The sequence below is a fragment of the Mustela erminea genome, chromosome 19, assembly GCF_009829155.1.
Source record: "Mustela erminea isolate mMusErm1 chromosome 19, mMusErm1.Pri, whole genome shotgun sequence".
NCBI classification, from domain to species: domain Eukaryota; kingdom Metazoa; phylum Chordata; class Mammalia; order Carnivora; family Mustelidae; genus Mustela; species Mustela erminea.
The window spans coordinates 25917104-25936554 of record NC_045632.1 but is presented as its reverse complement, the minus strand read 5'-3'; the positions used below and the strand labels follow the sequence as shown (position 1 = coordinate 25936554).

Sequence of the window (19451 nt, the reverse complement as noted above, 5' to 3'; positions counted from 1 at the left end):
TGATCTCACTGATATGTGGAATTTAAGAAACAAAACAAAAGATCACAGGGGAAGAGAGGAAAAAATAGAACAAGACTAAACCAGAGAGGGAGACAAACTATAAGAGACTCTTAATCACAGGAAACAAACGGAGGGTTGGAGGAAGGATATTAAGGTGATGGACATTAAGGAGGACATGTAATATAATGAACAGTGGGTATTATATAAGACTGATGAATCATAGGCCTGTACCTCTGAAACCAATAATATATGTTAATTAACTAAATTTAAATTTTAAAATACGGGAAAAAAAGATACACTGTGTTCTAGAGACTGATCATCTCTTCTATGGTAGGTTTCTAAACTTCCAAATTTAAATAATGATTAAAGGTATAGCTAATGATCATTTTATTCTAAGACAAGTCAAATATTGTATTTTTTTTAAGATTTTTTTATTTATTTGACAGAGAGATCACAAGCAGACAGAGAGTCAGGCAGAGAGAGAGAGGGAAGCAGGCTCCCTGCTGAGCAGAGAGCCCAATGCGGACTTGATCCCAAGACCCTGAGATCATGACCTGAGCTGAAGGCAGAGGCTTTAACCCACTGAGCCACCCAGGTGCCCCTCAAATGTTATATCTTAAAATATGTCTTATCTGGTTTAAAATAAACATGTTTATCATGGAACACTACATCAAAAACTAACATGTAATAAAAAAAAGTTATATATAAAAAAAAGAACAAGGGATAGACAGCAAATACTAACAATCATCATGTTTTGCCTGAAGATCAGATGTAAACTTGATTTTATTTTTAATTATCTCTAATATTTTCTATAATGTAATACTGTAAGAAAACATTAGAATATAGTATTCCAGTAATAACAATTCTATGTCAGATGTAAATAAATAAATAAATAAATAAAATTAATATTTATAACTTTTGACTTATTTTATAGCAACTACTGATTTTCTTAAAATCTGAATTTTCTAAAGAAAGAAGTACTGTAATAATTATTTTCTAAGAATACACTAGGTAGTTCAGGTCTTAGGCCAGGAAAAGCATATTGAGTCTTTTTGCTCTAACAATGGGATGAAAGTCACATAGTTTTGTTGCATAATTATTCATTAGGGTGTGTGTGTATATATATATATATGTGTGTGTGTGTGTGTGTGTGTGTGTGTGTGTGTGTGTATATACACGCAAAATATTCTTACTAGATTTCACTGGATGCAAACTGGCCTGAATTAGTAAAAGCCATATATCATAGAATAATTTCAAAATTTACTATTCTATTATTTTCAGTTAATTCCAATTAAATGGACCCACAAAATGCTGTCAAGCAAATATCCAACCATGCCCCTTTAATGAATAAATAAGACTTTGTTAGTTAAATGTGGCATCTGGAATCTCAATAACATCCATAGAAGTTTAATGTTCTTAGGGGCAAGTATATAAGAGTTAAGAGTAACTAAATGATTCAGTCTTCTGAGATCTTATTCATCTTAACCAGTGAGTTTGTTAACCAGATGACACACAGCTAGGTCAGAGTGCTAATGAATATGTAGCATCTCTTTTTTCAGCAGCAGAGAAAGTTTGTGGTTTCATAGTTTGCAACACACCTTCTGTATGTTCTCAACTGCCTTTTTAGGAGCTCAGCAGGGAAAAGAGAAATAGACTCTTTCTTTGAAGTTTTTCTTCTTTTTGGTCATGAAACAGAGATGAGAAGGTCTGGCCTGGACTATTTCTGTTCACACTCATCTTAACATAAGGAAATGCTATCTACAATCAAAATCTGTCTACATTCAATACATTTATTTTAGAGTAAGGAAGGTACAATGCTTTTTTCTTTTTTTTTTTTTTTTATTGGCAAGCTTTATTCTATTGGATGGCTAACACAATTTGTTTATCCATTCATTTCTTTTTTTTTTTTTTAATATTTAATTTATTTATTATTTTTTTTATTTCCAGCATAACAGTATTCATTATTTTTGCACCACACCCAGTGCTCCATGCAATCCGTGCCCTCTATAATACCCACCACCTGGTACCCCAACCTCCCACCCCCCGTCCCTTCAAAACCCTCAGATTGTTTTTCAGAGTCCATAGTCTCTCATGGTTCACCTCCCCTTCCAATTTCCCCCAACTCCCTTCTCCACTCTAAGTCCCCATGTCCTCCATGCTATTTTCAATTTCTTCCTTTTTAAAAACCCAAGTTGCTTATGTATAGTACAGTCAATTCTGCATTCCCAATTCATTAGCCTCCTCAATTTTATCCATAGACTTTGCTCAAATAGCACTCTTCCTAACACTTAATCACAGACCAGATACAGAGCAAAAAGCAGGATGATAAAGGTTTAGATCTCAAACTCAATATCCCAAGTTCTAGTTTTCAACCTCAGAATCAGAAAAATTTCATTAAGCTCAATTATAATTTCCAAGCTCCAATATATAGAAATTTATGATTCAGATGTTAAAATTTTTATCCTTAGATCAGTTAACTACTCCTTTACTACAACATGCTTTATTTAGCTGTATCACCAGAAGACTCCCTTGTATTCATGCTAGTGAGATGGAAAATAACATTCTAGCCAGCGATAACCTTGCCAACTTGGCTTGATTCTAAGAAAACTACTTCAGGTGTATATATATTTTTTTCTTTTGGAAAATCTAAAAGCAATACCTGTATAAATAATATCAACTCCTTATCAAAAAGCTGTCCCCTTAAAAGAAGAAAATTTTTCTACAGGTTCTTAAATTAGCATTAAGTATATATGGAGACCCGGAAAATGCAGTTAGGAAACAAGCAAATTGAAAACAGCATTAACTTAATTTTCTCTTCTTTGGTTAGCTTCTGTGTGCTTTTATATGTCATTTGTGTAAAGCTTGAATTGGAAATCTGAAATACTCTTCCCTAATGGAATGTAAAAAAAAGAAAGAAAGAAACCCAAGATGATTATTCTTACAACACAAACAAATTTAGCATTTATGCAGTAATACTGGGAACACCAAAGACAATAACATACTTCACACGGTAAGCAGTTCTTTTAGTACAGGTACATACAGTATCTACAATCAGCCTGTTTCATAATTTGTTTGCCATTAAGAAATTCTGACTCTAATTTGATAGCCTTTTTGATGGGAATGCTAATAATATTTGAAATTTAAGCAAGCAATGATGCAGAAAGATGCATAATAATGCTTTTGTGTGTGCGTTCCTTAAATTAGCCTTCATCTCAATATGTCCAAAGAGTGCTCATATTCAGCAGAAGTTTTGGGAGAAGTTGAAAAATCCTCAAAAAATTATGAATAATGGTCCCATTAAGCCTCTAAGCTAACTGAGTAAATTACCAATGCATATTTGTGGGAAAGAAGAGAACTTTGAGTTAACCAATTCCTTTTGACAAGTGGTTTACTAAAGCTATGAGCAAGCATAAAATCAGAATTTTTGCTATGTTATATAAAAGTAACTAAAAGTTTCCACAGCCTCCTGCTAGAAACCTATCCACCAAGCTGAATGAAGCCCCTAAATGATCATAATGGTATTCACACCTATTTGACATTCTTCCCAGAAACTGTCCATCATTATTAAGTGAAACAGACATATTAATATAGCTTTACATACTAAGAAACTTCCCCAAGACCTCTTAACAGTAGGAAACACCACCCAAATCCAAGAAAGATGAGAGCAAAGATATACTTATTTCTAACAGCGTGGTATCAAGGGAAAAAAATGTTCCCAAACTTCTCTACTTACCCAGGAGTTTTGCAATGATATAAAGGGCTTGTCCCCAAAGAAAGAGTTTTCCATCACGGCCACAGTTGCTAGGAAATCGCTTTTGACTACCAGGGTTTCTTTTCTCGTATTCTACAAAATCAGCTGGCACGTAATAGTACTTTGGTATGACAGGATAACCTATGGAGTTTAAAAATACATATTTAAAATACAAAGATCAGTGTCCTCCCCAAATTTTCCCCTCAAGAAACTGAAATGTTAGAAAACAGAGAGAGACGGGTTCTAAAGAAAGTAAGAGATTTGATCAGCTACAGGAAATTGGATATAATGGCCTCAGAAACTGCCAGTGAAAAACATGGAAAAAGCTCCTTGATTTTAACACTAATTTGACAGCATATGCTATGCTTTAGCCAATAATACGTACATAATCTCCTTTAACAACATTTAATTTTAACACCTTTAAATGAATCAACAAAAATACAGTATGCAAACATTTAGAGCCATACAAGTTTTCTTTAATAGGATTAGTCTGTAGAAGCATTACAAATGAGATACCATGTAATCTCAAATGAAGAATTATAACCCTGAGCCATTGCTTAAAGCAAAGAAATCCTCATTTTAAACATCAAATCCAATATCTACCATTTAATATCATTGAAAAGAAAAAAAAAATCCATCCTCCTCTGTAAGCAACTTGTTTAAAACATTCCTTGAAGGGCATGTGTTGTAATGAGCATAGGGCATTATATGCAAGTAATAAATTACTAAATCTTTCTTCTGAAATCAATAATACTATATATGTTAACTGAATTGAATTTAAATAAAATCTTGGAAATAAATAAATAAATACATTCCTTGATAGAAACTAAAATTTCTCATTTAAAACCTAAAATCTTTGTGAGTAACATAAAGAAAAAAACAACACTCTTGTAGAATGCTAAAGAAGACTTTTTGTACTATCAACCCTGGGTAAATTTATTTTTCCTAATAAAATGGCATAGATTTCCCCAAAATTTTTTTCCTTCATACATCTATCAATTGAGATATTTGGTTTGTTTGTTTCCTTATTTATTTATTTTAAATTCAATTATTCAACATATAGTACAAAACATTAGTTTCTGATATAATGTTCAGGGATTCATTCACTAGTTGTATACACCACCCAGTGCTCATCACATCATGTGCCCTCCTTAATGCCCATCACCCATTTACCCCATCCAACCACCCACCTCCCCTTCTGCAACCCTCAGTTGGTTTCCCAGAGTCAAGAGTTTTATATGGTTTGTCTCTGTCTCTATCTGTTCCCATTCAGTTTCCCTCCCTTCCCCTATTGCCTCTGCACTATTCCTTATGTTCGACATAATGAGTGAAACCATATGATAATTGTCTTTCTCCAACTGACTTATTTCACTTAGCATAATCCCCTTCAGTTTCATCCATGTCAATGTAAATGTATTCCTCCTTTCTGATGGTTGAGCAATATTCCATTGTATATATGAACCACATCTTTATCCATTCATCTGCTGAAGGATGTCTGGGCTCCTTCCATAGTTCGGCTATTATGGACACTGATGCTATGAACACTGGGGTGCATGTGCCCCTTTCTTTCACTACACCTGTATCTTTGTGGTAAATACCTAGTAGTGTAATTGCTGAGTTGTAGGGTAGCTATATTTTTAGTGTCTTGAGGAACCTCCATATTGTTTTTCAGAGTGGCTGTACTAGCTTGCACTCCCACCAACAGTGTAAGAGGGTTCTCTTGACTCCACATCTTCATCAACATTTGTTCTTTCGAGTCTTATTAATTTTTGCCAACCTAACTGGTGTAAGGTGGTATCTCATTGTGGTTTTGATTTGTATTTCCTTGATGGCAAGTGCCATGGAGCATTTTTTTCATTTGTCTGTTAGCCATTGGTATGTCTTCCTTGGAGAAGTGTCTGTTCATGTCTTCCGCCCTTTTCTTGATGGGATTATTTGGTTTTCTGGGAGTTCAGCTCGAGTTCTTTATAGATCCTGGATACCCGCCCTTTATCTATAACAACATGTGCAAATATCTTCTTCCATTCCATATGTTTCCTTTAGTTTTATTGGTTGTTTCCTTTGCTGGGAAGAAGCTTTCTATCTTGATTAAGTCCCAATAGTTCATTTTTGCTTTTGTTTCCCTTTTGAGACATGTTTTGAAAGAATTTGCTATGTCCAAGGTAGAAGAGGTTGCTGTCTGTGTTCTCCTCAAAGATTTCGATGGATTCCTGTCTCACAGTGAGGTCTTTCATCATTTTGAGTTTATCTTTGTGTATGGTGTAAGAAAATGGTCCACTTTCATTCTTCTGGATGTGGCTGTCTAATTTTCCCAATACCATTTATTGAAGAGACTGTCTTTTTTCCATTAGATATTTTTTCCTACTTTCTCAAAGATTAGTTAACCATTAGTTGAGGGTCCATTTCTGGACTCTATAGTCCATTCCATTGATCTGTCTTTTTTTGTGTGCAGTACCATGCTGTCTTGATGAGCACAGCTTTGTAACATAGATTGAAGTCAGACATTGCGATGCCCCCAGCTTTGGCTTTCTTTTTCAACATTCCCCTGGCGATTCAGGATCTTTTCTGGTTCCATTAAAATTTTAGGATTGTTTGTTCCAGCTCTGTGAAAAATGTCAATGGTCTTTTGACAGGGATTCCATTGAAAGTGTAGATGGTTCTGGGTAGCATAGACATTTCCACAATGTTTATCCTTCCAATCCATGAGCACGGAATGTTTTTCCATCTCTTTGTGTCTTCCTCAGTTTCTTTCGTAAGTGTTCAGTGGTTTCTAGAGTGTAGATCCTTTAACTCTTTGGTTAGTTTTATTCCTAGGTATCTTGGTTTTTGGTGCAGTTGTAAGTGGAATTTATTCCTTAATCTCTCCTTCTTCAGTCACATTGTTAGTGTATAGAAAAGCGACTGATTTCTGTGCATTGATTTTATATTCTGCCACATTGCTGATTTGCTTTATGAGTTCTAGTGATTTGGAGGTGGAGTCTTTTGGGTTTTCCACATAAAGTATCATGTCATCTGTGAAGAGTGAAGGTTTGACTTCCTTGCCAAGTTGAATGCCTTTTCTTTTTGTTGTCTGATTGCTGAGGCTAGGACTTCTACTACTATGTTGAACAATAGTGGTGACAGTGAGCATTCCTGTCCTGTTCCTGACTTTAAGGGAAAAGCTCACAGTTTTTCTCCAGTGAGAATGATATTTGCTGTGTGCTTTTCATAGATGGCGTTTATGAGATTGAGGTATGTTCCCTCTAACCCTCCACTGTGAAGAGTTTTAATCAAGAAAGGATGCTCTATTTTGTCAAGTGCATTTTCTGCATCAATTGAGAGGATCATATGGTTCTTGTCTCCTCTTTTGTTGATGTGATCTATCACGCTGATTGATCTGCGAATGTTAAACTGCCCTTGCATGCCAGAATAAATCTGACCTGGTGGTAGTGAATAATCCCTTTAAAGTACTGTTGGATCCTATTGACTAGGATCTTGATGAGTATTTTGGCATCCATCCATATTCATCAGGGATTTTTGTCGGCAATTCTCCTTTTTGTTGTGGTCTTTGCCTGGTTTGGGGATCAGGGTAATGCTGGCCTCATAGAAAGAGTTTGGAAGTTTTCTTCCATTTCTATTTTTTGAAACACCTTCAGTAGAATAGGTATTATCTCTTCTTTAAATGTTTGATAGAATTACCCTGGGAAGTCACCTGGCCTTGGACTTTTGTTTTGGGGGAGGTTTTGTTTTTTGTTTTTTGTTTTTCTTTAATTTTTTATTTTTTATAAACATACGTTTTTATCCCCAGGTCTGCGAATCACCAGGTTCACACACTTCACAGCACTCACCAAAGCACACACCCTCTTTGGGGAGGTTTTTGATAACTGTTTCAATTTCCTTGCTGGTTATTGGTCTGTTCCGATTGTCTATTTTTTCCTGTTTCAGTCATGATAGATTATAAGTTTCCAGGAATATCCATTTCTTCCAAATTACCTAGTTTGTTGGCATATAACTGCTAATAATAAGTGCTGGTCCCATGTTGGAGGCATAGATATTCAAAATTGTTAGATCTTCTTGTTCGATACACCCTTTAAGTATGATACAGTGTCCTCTATATCTCTTATGATTCTTTGTTTAAAATCAAGTTTGGCTGATATGAGGATTGCTACCCCAGCTTTTTTTTGTGGTCTGCTGGAGTGGTAAATTTTTCTCCATCCCCTCACTTTCAATATGGAGGTGTCTTTAGGTTCAAAATGAGTCTCCTGTAGACAGCATATGGATCGGTCCTGCTTTTTTATACAATCTGAAACTCTTGTGTCTTTTGATGGGACCATCAGCCCACTTACATTGAGTAACTATTGAAAGATATGAACTTCGTGCCATTGTATTGCCTGTGAAGTCCCTGTTCTTGTAGACTATCTCTGTTATTTTTTGGTCTACATTACTCTTGGGGTCTCCTTTCAATTACAGAATCCCCCTTAATATTTCTTGGTGGTCACATATTCTTTCCATCTGTCCTGGGAACACTTTCTTTCTCCTTCCATTCTCAATGACAGCCTTGCTGGATAAAGTGTTCTTGGCTGCATGTTCTTCTCATTTAATACCCTGAATGTATCTTGCTGGCTTTTCATGCCCGCCAGGATTCTGTGGATAGATTTCATGTTATTCTGATGTTCCTCCTCCAAAGTATGGAGTCTACTTTCCCTAGCTGCTCTCACGATAGCTTCTTTGGCTCAAAGATTTGCAAGCTTTACTATTACACGTCAGGGTGTTGATCTATTTTTATTGATTTTGTGAGGAGTCCTCTCTGCCTCTTAGACATGAATGTTTGTTTCATTCCCCATATTAGGAAAGTTCTCAGCCATGATTTGCTCAAATATACTTTCTAGCCCTCTCTCTTTCCACTCTTTGGATCCCAATGATTCTGACATTGGTTCTTTTCAAGGCATCATTAAATTCTCTATGCCTTTCTTCATGGGCTATAATTTGTTTCTCTGTCTTTTCCTCAGCTTCCTTCCTTTCCATCAGCCTGTCCTCTGGATCACTTAATTTCTCTTCTGAGTCACTGTCCCTAGCTTTAGAGCATCCAATTTAGACTGCATCCTATCAATAGCATTTTTAAGTTTTGTGTGGTTAGATCTCATTTCCACCCTTAGAGATTTTGTATTGTCATGTATGCTTTTTTCAAACCGAGCTATTAACTTTAAAACTGCTCTCCTGAATTCTATCTCTGACATCTTGCTTATATCCATATAGATTAGCTCTGTGGCAGAGAACATTGCCTCTGGTTCCTTCCTTTGTTGTGAGTTCTAGTCATTCTGCCCAAGAAGGATGGATCAGCAAATGAATAGAGTCCAAAATATCAACCATGACCCAAGCAAAATGCACCACAGGAAAAAATCTAAAGTTATCTGCAGCCACCACAGAAATGCGAACAAAGCCAAAATGAACAAAACAATAAAAATGGGGGGGGGTACAATGGGTTGGTGGAGAAAGACTATAATCTCTCAGGGTGGACAAGCAGGGTGATCTACTTATTCCTGACTGAATTTAGGTTTGTGTGTTAGAAGACACTACATCCCAAATATGCAAAGAAAACAAAGTTCGTATATATATAAAATAAAATTTAGGGCACCTGGGTGGCTCAGTTGTTAAATGTCTGCCTTTGGCTCAGGTCATGATCCCAGGGTCCTGGGACTGAGTCCCGCATAGGGCTCCCTACTCTGCGGGAAGCCCACTTTTCCCTCTCCTACTGCCCCTGCTTGTGTTCCCTCTCTTGCTATATCTCTCTCTGTCAAATAAATAAATAAAATAAATAAAGTCTTTTTAAAATAAATAATTTATTTTTTAAATAAATAAAATAAAATTTAATAGCATGAAAAAAGGACTAGAATGAGGCATAAATCTATAAAATGTTGATGTGGAAAAGAAGGTTAAAAAGCCACTTAAAAACATAAATTGGAAAAATAAGGATCTAGTTATAATGGGAAAAATGTAAAAAAAAAAAAAAAGTAAAATTTTAGACTGAAGGAAAAACAAGTTGTGAGGAAACACCTGGAGCTCAATATATTATTTTCCTATAGTGCTGGACTTTTACAGACCCTTGAGATCTATTAGCTTGTCATTCACCTATTCTTCCAGTCTGTCTTCTGGGGGAGGTACCTCCTGTTCTGCTTCTTGGGTTTCTTTGCCTGGGTGGAATTGCACCATCCCTTGTCAGGAGGATGGCCTCAAGGTGAGCTGGTCCTCTGTGTGGTTTTCGTTCCTTGCTAACTTTTCATGACTCTTCAGAGGGTCAGAGCAAAAATGGCCTTGTCTGGATCCTTGGCCTAGAGCCACATGATCACAGACCCTTTCTTTAGTAAACTTTCTAAGTACAACTGTCTTCACTTTTGTGTGCACCAAGCTCTACAGAAACCCCTGGGTGACAGGGACTGCATTTCTCCTGGGAGCATTCCTAGAGACCCACAAGCATTTCTGCACTTTGTATCTTTGGGACTGGAAGAATCTGTGGGCTTGCACAGATACACCCTCCTCCACTACTCCCACGTGCCAGCTGGGTTCTGCTTTATTGTCCTTTCCAGAGCTGCTGCCACCCTGAGAGCTGTTGCCTGGTCATGGTGCAGCTCTTTGGACCCTTCCAGGGGTTGGTAACGTGGCCCACATGTCCCAGTCTTTTTCTGGTGTGCAGGCAAAGAGTGCACTTGCTACTGGCCTGGCTCATAGTTTATGGTGACCTGAGCTGAGAGTGCCTCTTGGGCTCACGGACTATAACCATTTTCCCCAGTCCACCGCTTGGGCACCCTTTTGGTTCAGGCACCCTGGTTGCTTCTGTGGGATCCTGAGACCACAGTGACTGACCTAGAATTCTGCCTTTTCCATTCCTTTAGCTCCTTTCAGAAAGGCAATCAATAGTGATATTTGTATCTAAAACCAGTAAAAAGATCTTTGATACACAAAGAAGAGTTTGAACATCACTTTCTGAACATGACAAAGACTAAACTGTTGTACACTAAACTACCCTCTCAATGCATCAATGATCTACCACTGAATACTAACAGATATGATTCAAGGGATTGGATTTCTATTCATTACAGCATGCATTACATTATTTCTCACATTGGATAAATTATTATTTGGAGCATAAAGATATTAATAACTGGTTTCAAAAATTAATATTTATTTGGAATGCAAGGTTTATTCACAAATACTTTGCTACTTCCACATTACAAGTATTTTAAAGGCTGAGCACACATTGTGAAGTTTTTATTTGAAAATACTTGTGGAAAACTGTAAAAAATATCACAAACTTCTCCTGAGGGAGGAATGAGGTCCAGTGCTGTAATTCCAAGTTTGTGGAAAGGGTCCATAGGACCACCCATTTTTTAGCCATACATCATGATTTTTCACTTTCAGATAAAGGTTTTCAAAGCTGTTTACTTAAGAGAATATGTTCTTATTTTACTAACACTAATCTCCAAAGAATCTAGAGCTCTAAAGAATCTAGAGAATCTAGAGTTTCTTTTTTGGAACTATTAGTTTTCTAGTCATACTGAAAATCAGTTATATTCTTTTATGGGCTCTGCTGGTGTTTAACTAAAACCAATATACTATTTGTAAGAGTCTTTTAGCCACTTCTAAAGTATTAAACCCATCCTCAAAGGATGAATCATTAGCACTAGGCTGACATTCAAAATAATATGCTAAAGATCCAAGAAGTAACTCCAAATATGAGGCCAATCTGTTTCTGGCAGTAGTAGTACCTTTAGGCTATGGCAGAACCTCTTAAGGTAGCCCTCTGGAGGGGGCAGCATTCACCTGAACATAGCATCTCTGATGATCGGGAGAGAAAACAGCTACTCTATATTATTGTCATACTTCACAGAGTGAAGGAGTTTCATAGTAGGTAGAAGAACAAGAAACTTTGCCCACCTGGAAAAGTATTTTGTAATTACTACAACCATAATCACCTAAATTTATTCTTCAACCTTGTCTTGCCCAGTGAACTCCTTTTATAAAAACACACTTCTAATAACAAATTAATAGATCATTCCTTACAATTCATTCAAGGCTCCATTTTTTATAATTTAATATAAGTTGTTATATTTAAAAAGGAGTAATTTAGGGCGCCTGGGTGGCTCAGTGGGTTAAGCCGCTGCCTTCGGCTCAGGTCATGATCCCAGGGTCCTGGGATCAAGCCCCGCATCGGGCTTTCTACTCAGCAGGGAGCCTGCTTCCTCCTCTCTCCCTCTCTCTGCCTGCCTCTCTGTCTACTTGTGATCTCTCTCTGTCAAATAAATAAATAAAATCTTTAAAAAAAAAAACAAAAAAAAAATAAAAAGGAGTAATTTATAGATTTCAAAGTAACATTTAGGAAATATTAGAAAGAATTTCTTGACAAACAATCCAACTATACCTTCTGTGGTCTGATGAAGTACTGGAGTCAGAAGATCCTGATACTCCTTTACTTGTTTGGGATTGCCTCTAAAAACTCCTAAAATTTAAAATATAAAAACCAATAGCATATGAGCTCAATAAGTACCACAGAAACTTTGCCTTAGAAAACTCGACTAGTCCATGGGGCACCTGGATAGCTAAGTTGGTTAAGCGTTCGACTCTTGATTTAGGTTCAGGTCATGATCTCAGGGTTGTGAGATCGAGCCCCATGTTGGGCTCCATGCTGGGCATGGAGCCTAGTTAAGATCTCCCTTCTCCCTGTGCCCCTCCCTCTCCACTCCCTCTCTCTAAAAAAAAAAAAAGAAAAGAAAGAAAGGAAAAAATCTATTAGCCCAGTTATAATTATTTTGTTAATTTTGTATGTAAATGATAAAAATAAAATTGGAAAAAAGTAATGCAAATATGTATATTATTCCATGAAATTGTTTTTAGGTCATGTTAACATTTAGAACTGATTATTGAATTTTAATGGAAATTTCTCTACTCTTAAGTATAAATGTTATAGATATTCACAATGTCAAAGATTACAATATCTATTATTACTATCCATAAAAATTTCTCTTTGCAAATATGAAAATATATTTGTATAATTTCTTAAATACTTCAAAGTATTTTTGAACTCTTTAAATGATTTAATATACACCCAGAAAGCAGAAGAGTAGCATATAAAAATGCAGAGCAGTTAACATCACTGAAGTATAGCCTATTTTGCTAGCTGAAAGGGTCATATTTCATCTGCTTTTCTTTAAACCACTTATATGCCATAGTTTAAATTTTAGAAAATCTCACTTACCATCAATCATCATGTAAAGGAAAAATATGGGAAATTCACATTCAATGCCATCAAATAGCTAAAACATAAAATAAAAATATTAAAAATTTCACTGAAGTTAATTATATTAGTTAGAACAATTATATTAATTAGAATAAATATATTAATTATATATGGAATAACTGTTAGAACAAAGATATATAGAAGTATATAGATTATACTGTATAGTATAATGAATTATAGCATATAGGATATACATAGAAGTATATAGTAATAACAAAATTAGACTGATATAAGTAGTTTAACTGCTTCTAAAAAAATTCTTAGAACTCTTGTTACTCAAAATCTCATTCATTTAATCCATCACACAGTAATCATTCATTCAACAAATATTTACTAAGTACTTAGTAATGCCTGGCACCAATTAGACAGAGGGCTATGAAGACAAATAAATAGAGAACCCGCCCTCAAGTGCTCCTAGCCTAGTGGGGAGTCAGGCATGTAAAGAAACTACGAAAGTATTATATGAAATGTTTATACATGGCACATCAGAAATACACAAAAGGAAACACCTGAGTCTGCCCAAGGGTTAGGAAGGGATAATAGTAACGGACGTAGTTCAATTAAGACTTGATGGATTTCTTTGGGGAGAGGAGCTAAGGGAACTCTGTGCAGAGAAAGCAAGAGTATAAACTACAGATGCATGGAAGGACAAAGTCTGCTAAAGAAATAACCAGCAATTCAGTATTTTTGGAACAAGCAAGCAAGAAATTGAGAAAATTAATGCCCAAGAGGTGGCCCGGCCCAGGCCAGCCAGATCAGGAAAAACCTGGGAATCATGCTAAAAGACTGAGACTTGGATCTGGAAGTGACAGGGAAGCACTGATGAATACTGAGCAGAATCAGATTTACTCATCAGATTTACTTACTAGTTGGAAAGCTGGCAGTACTGAACAGAGTTTTGGGGCAAGAAAAAGGAAACCAGGTGGAAGGCTACTTGGAAGCAATCCAGAGAAAATATGATAGCCTAAACTGAGATTTCTCAATTTCAGGACTACTGACATTTTGGGCCAAATAATTCTTTGTTGTACAGGCTGTTCCATGCAGCGCAGAATCTTTATTAGCATCTCTGGCCTCTACCTTCCAGATGCCAGTAGCACCCACTAAGTTGTGACAATGAAAAACGTCTACTGATATTGTCAAATGTCTCCTGGGGCACAAAATCCTTTGCTTAAGAATCACTAGCCAAGGAGTTAATAGAGAGGAAGGGACAGACATTAAGATTTACAGGAAGTTAAATCTGCTAGGCCTGGGGAGTGATAAAGAGAGCTAAATGAGACAGAAAAGCCTAGAATGACTCTCAGGTTTGGGGCTTGGGCAAAAGAGTGGGACTTGTCCAAAAGGCAGCTGGACACACATAGTACACCCAAGGGGAGAAGGAGATCTGGGGTTCAGAGTGATAGCTGAAGCTATGATTGCATGGATAGCATGAAAGAAGAATAGGACTAAGGATGAAACTTGGGAGAAGAGCAATGTTTAGGAGGTGGAAGAAGAACCTGAAAGGACAAGGACAGAAGAGGATTAGGAAGAATGCGATCACAGAAAGTGGAGAATATTCCAAGAAAGAAGACTCAATTAAAACATACAAATGCCAAGGAGATATTCAGTGAAAGAAGGTCATAAAATCCTCCACTACCCAGTGACCTAAACTGAGTGAAGCCAACAGGGTTACTGGAAAGTGCTAAAGAAAAAGAGGAGTATAACATGAGGCAGTGAGTAGGAGGCAAACAAGGAGACACACCAAGAACAGACTATGCTTTTCAGAAGTGTGGCTAGAAGGAGAGAGAGAGAGGACTAAAGGAAGAGAGGAGTAAAGGTTTTGGTTTGGGTTTTAAATGAACACCACTGTGCTTATGCTGAGGGAAAAAAGCTGACTGGAGTTGGGGGAGAGCAAGACAGAAGGAAGGGAGAAGTGAGGAAGATGGGGAGGAAAAAAAGAAAGAGATAGAGACAGACATCCTTCCATCAGAGAAGAAAACAAATGAAAGAGTAAGAAACCCAAGAAGTAAAAGAGAAGAGGATGGGGTGTACATATGGAGGGTTAGCTCAAGGATGAAGAACAGACAGCACCTTCAGTGAGACAGAGATGGAGGCAGGACTGGATGACGGAGAGGTGCAGTGGAGGAGGGCAAACAGAAATGAAAGGCTACCCAGTAAGAATTAAAGTCTGGGAACTTGAATACAAATAGGGAAAAAGCTGGAAAAGCTTGTAAGGGAGTTCCTGGCAGAGTCACACAGCAGTACTGACAAGTGGTGAAATCAGCAGTGAGGACTGAACCAAGATGGGTGCTCTGAATCTGGGGCGGCATCTGACTATAGCTGTGGCTCTCCACGCTGGTGCTCACCAGCAGGTACACAGACACAGAACCTCTACTGGACTGATCCAAAGATGAAAATTTGCAGGGTGGTAGTTACAGAAGGTCCAATTCAAATGTAAGTGCTACAAATTAGCTCAGGAAATGTATTAAGTAGAGAAGAAATATCTGAAGGTGTTTGAGAAATAAATGGATCTTTTGACTCAACCTAATAGACTGATGTAAAGTTTCAAATATGTACACAGTAACATGGCTCCTAATGCTTCCAGATGATAGTCAGTTGTTAAACTAAATAAGATGATAAATAATTTCTCTAATTATCCAGCAAATTTAAGTGTGTACTAAATATTAAAAGAGTGGTATTTAACTGCCTAATGAATTATAAGGTACAATCTTGCCTAAACATTTTATATAGAGAGATTCATAAGTCCCTACATATCTTTAAAGTTATGACCATGCTAACAAAAATAATTGTCAATCTATACCACTAAAGGAAAACCTTCAGCAATGTGGATGGATGCTTACCCTTTTTTTGAATGTTACAGTTTTCTGAACAGCTTAAAAATTCCTAGAATAAACCTAGATAAAATGGTATGTATGTGCATTTGAAATAAATATTTTAAAACTGAAAATTTAGAGGACTATATTTCAAAGGGAAATGTCTACGTGAAATAGAAAAAAAGAGCATTTACTTAAGATATTAAAAGTTGAATCACAAATTGGTATATTCTATTATATAAGGCATACAGTATGCATACACTTAGCAGATAGGCTAAGTACTGAAAGTTCAGTCAAAAAATTACTCATCCAATGAATCACCCCAACCCAATATGAGCAAATGGGCCTCACTGCCAGTAAGGCTAATGCTTATCACTTACTCTGCGTCAAGAACCATTTGAAGCACTTTTAGACATGTGTTCACTCATTGAATCCTCATAAGAACTTCAGTAACAGGACAAATAATAGTAGCTATTATTATTTTACCAATGGAAAATATTAAACACACAGAGGTTTATTAACTTGCCCAAGGCCAAATAGCTAGTAACTGGCAGAGCCAGAGTTCAAACCCAAGAAGTCTGTTTCCTAAATCGGTGTTTTTGACTACTCTGTTATGATATGAAATATTTTTTGATACCTTAATTTCAGCTGGTTTGTAGTAGCGTCTGTTGGGATCTTCCAATGATGTTCTATATCCATCTCTCAAGAAACGCTTAAATCCATATTTACCTTTTAATTTTCTAACCACTTTATCAAGTGTCTGGCTAAATAAAGCTTCATCATCCAGGGCAAATGCAGGATAACTGATGCAGGGTAGTAGGGCAGCATCTGTGTTCTGGAGGCAATAAGAAAAAGAAGGGAATGTAAATACCCACAGTTATATGATCAACATAGCCAAAGGAGAATCAGGGAGATGAAAAGTCAATAAGGTTATCTAACTGACAGTGAGATTGCTGTGTTCCAAGGGACAGGCAGACATTTATATGACATGGTTTGGTGAATCAATAAAACTTTATCCATTAATAAGTATTTTCAAGATTCAACACTGGATGCAAAGATATTAATTAAGGCAGTGTGTAAAAATTTAACACCGATAATTAATAATTATAACTTGGTCTGTCATAACAGTGGTTTATAATGGTAAAAAGCAGAAAATAATCTTGAATGTCCAGTTCAGAACTGAATGTCCAAAACTGAATGTTCTTCCACTTTTATAAAATAAGAATAATATTACATGTACATAAAAACGTACATAAAAATGTGTGGAAACATATAAACTCAAATGCTATCATCCTATCATCCTAAAACTGTAATTGAGTGGTGAAATAATGAGTGGATATTATATTATTACTGGCTTATTTTTGAGTTCTGTTTTATCATAATCTCATTGTACAATCTCAAGTACAATCAAAATTGTACTTCTTATTTTTTAACTTTTAAAAAATTTTTAAAGATTTTATTTATTTATTTGACAGAGATCGCAGGTAGGCAGAGAGGCAGGCAGAGAGAGAATGGGGGAAGCAGGCTCCCTGCCAAGCAGAAAGCTCAATGCGGGGCTTGATCCCAGGACCCTGAGATCATGACCTGTGCTGAAGGCAGAGGCTTAACCCACTGAGCCCCCAAATTGTACTTTTTAAATAATTATTTTATTTGGGGTGTTTTTTAAGAATAGAGCCACAAATAGCCCCTAGAAAAATCTGTAATCAGGTATTACAGGCATATAAAAGTTTGAAGATGAATCACATCAGAGAAAAGAAACAAAGCAGGTAATTTTGATATTCAAAAGAAATATAAATCATGAAAAACATTTTTCTAATACTTTATGACCAAAAAATTCATTTCGGTATAAGGTTGCTACTCTCTACACCCTGCCTCAAAAAATAGTTCCAGTTTTCTATAGTTCTACAGAAGAGCCAAGGACAAAGTAGGTTTGCCCACAGCTTTCCCCACTTCCTGAATGAAACCTCCACAAGACAGTGGACTGAAGGGCAACATTTCTCTCTCCTCATCTTTTCTGGCAACCTCTAACATTTTAAGCACTTTTTGAGGAAGCAATCATAAACAGTAGTTCATATTTGTTTATTATAAAAATATCTCACATGAGATCTTGATTCTCTGGGTAACAGTGAACACAAAGTTTGCCTATTGCGATTGTGAGCATCGAGATCCACAAATATAACCGACCAAGAGCAGCCCTGGAACGAGAGAAAATAAAACAAAACAAAACATTTTCTCAATCAAGAAAAAAGAACATGTAGAATGCTAGACATTTTGGCTGTAAGAAATTTCACAAACATATTAACATTGGTTGCATTTGAGAGTGTCATTACAGAAGATTTTAACTTTCTTTTTTATATTTTCAGTATTCCTCAAATTTCTTGCAATAAACATTAATGTTATAATCATAAAATACAAATGTTATTCTTACTTTTTCCCTATTTCTTCTTAGTCTGTTGTAATTCAAAATGTAGTGATTACAAGACAACTAATCAATTAAGAATATTTGTTTTAATAAAGATAAAAATAGGTTAACTAGCATTTTTAGCAAGGAATAAAGCAAGAATTAATTAGGATGCACGAAATCTGAATTACACAGTCTTAAAAAGAACACTGATTGTATGATCAATCTATACAAACTTAGATACAATCTGGAATTAAAGCTGTAAAAACCATTTGATTGAAATATGAAGATAGGAACATCTCTAATAATAATAAATCATATAATGCTAGCTAATATTCATGATAAGCACTGTTCTTTATGCTTCACATGGATTATCTCACTTAATCCCCTATATGTAGATATTATTATCCCCATTTTAATGAAGAAGATGCTAACTCCTAGCTTAACAGAGCAGGGGTTCAAAAATCAGGTTTTGACAGAGTAACTCACATCTTAACCACTGAGTTATACAATTCCCACATTAAAAAATATTTTTCATGTACGAACCAAAAACTTAAACAAAAAAGATAGGTGTAACAAAAAAGTGGCAATTGGTCTGATAACTAAGTTTTTAAAAGTTTACTATTTAGCCATTAGTACTTTCCATATTCAAGGGCATAGTTATAAGTAAACATGGTTTTGTTCTTTTATTGGGGAGTTAAATATTTTGAAAACACAGGAAGTGAAATTGGAATACATAGACTACTTTTACTATAAGAGAATACTCAGAAAAATACATGGAGAAAGGAAGAAGAGAACTCATAACTTTCATGTAAATCTCGACCAAATTTACACCAAAGATGTATTCACCCTGAAACTAAAACACCTCAAATCAATCACCTAGACTGACACCCCAAATCTAGGACTACTGGGCCCTACATCCAAATAGTAGATTCAATATATGTATATTTTTCCTGTTAACCTGTTCATACATGAATATTAGCTCATAAAATAGAATAATTTTTCATTCATAGTATCATTTCTTAAATCTCTCTTAATTCTGATAATTAATAAATGAACAATGAATGAGTGAAACTGACTCTCAACAATGAGATTAATGCTAAACTGTTCCTTTCTACAATTTGAAAGTCTTAACTACTCATCTCTACCCACAAAATTGAGCCCAACAAAAGCTTGATGCAGTAGCTACCATTGTCAGAGTCAAGTGCTCTCTCCTTC

The 19451-nt window shown here is 35.9% G+C and overlaps 1 protein-coding gene across 2 annotated transcripts in view; it reads right to left on the bottom strand.

The window, feature by feature from the left end:
* Positions 1–19451, bottom strand: part of PHKB (phosphorylase kinase regulatory subunit beta) — a 241324-nt gene that overhangs the window by 109916 nt on the left and 111957 nt on the right. For both annotated transcript variants that reach the window (XM_032326064.1, XM_032326066.1), the window contains 5 exons: positions 17932–18027; positions 16470–16667; positions 12981–13038; positions 12147–12224; positions 3734–3892 (listed from right to left, as the gene is read on the bottom strand). In XM_032326064.1, the coding sequence (XP_032181955.1) occupies positions 3734–3892; positions 12147–12224; positions 12981–13038; positions 16470–16667; positions 17932–18027 (589 nt within the window). The remainder of the gene's footprint in view (positions 1–3733; positions 3893–12146; positions 12225–12980; positions 13039–16469; positions 16668–17931; positions 18028–19451) is intronic.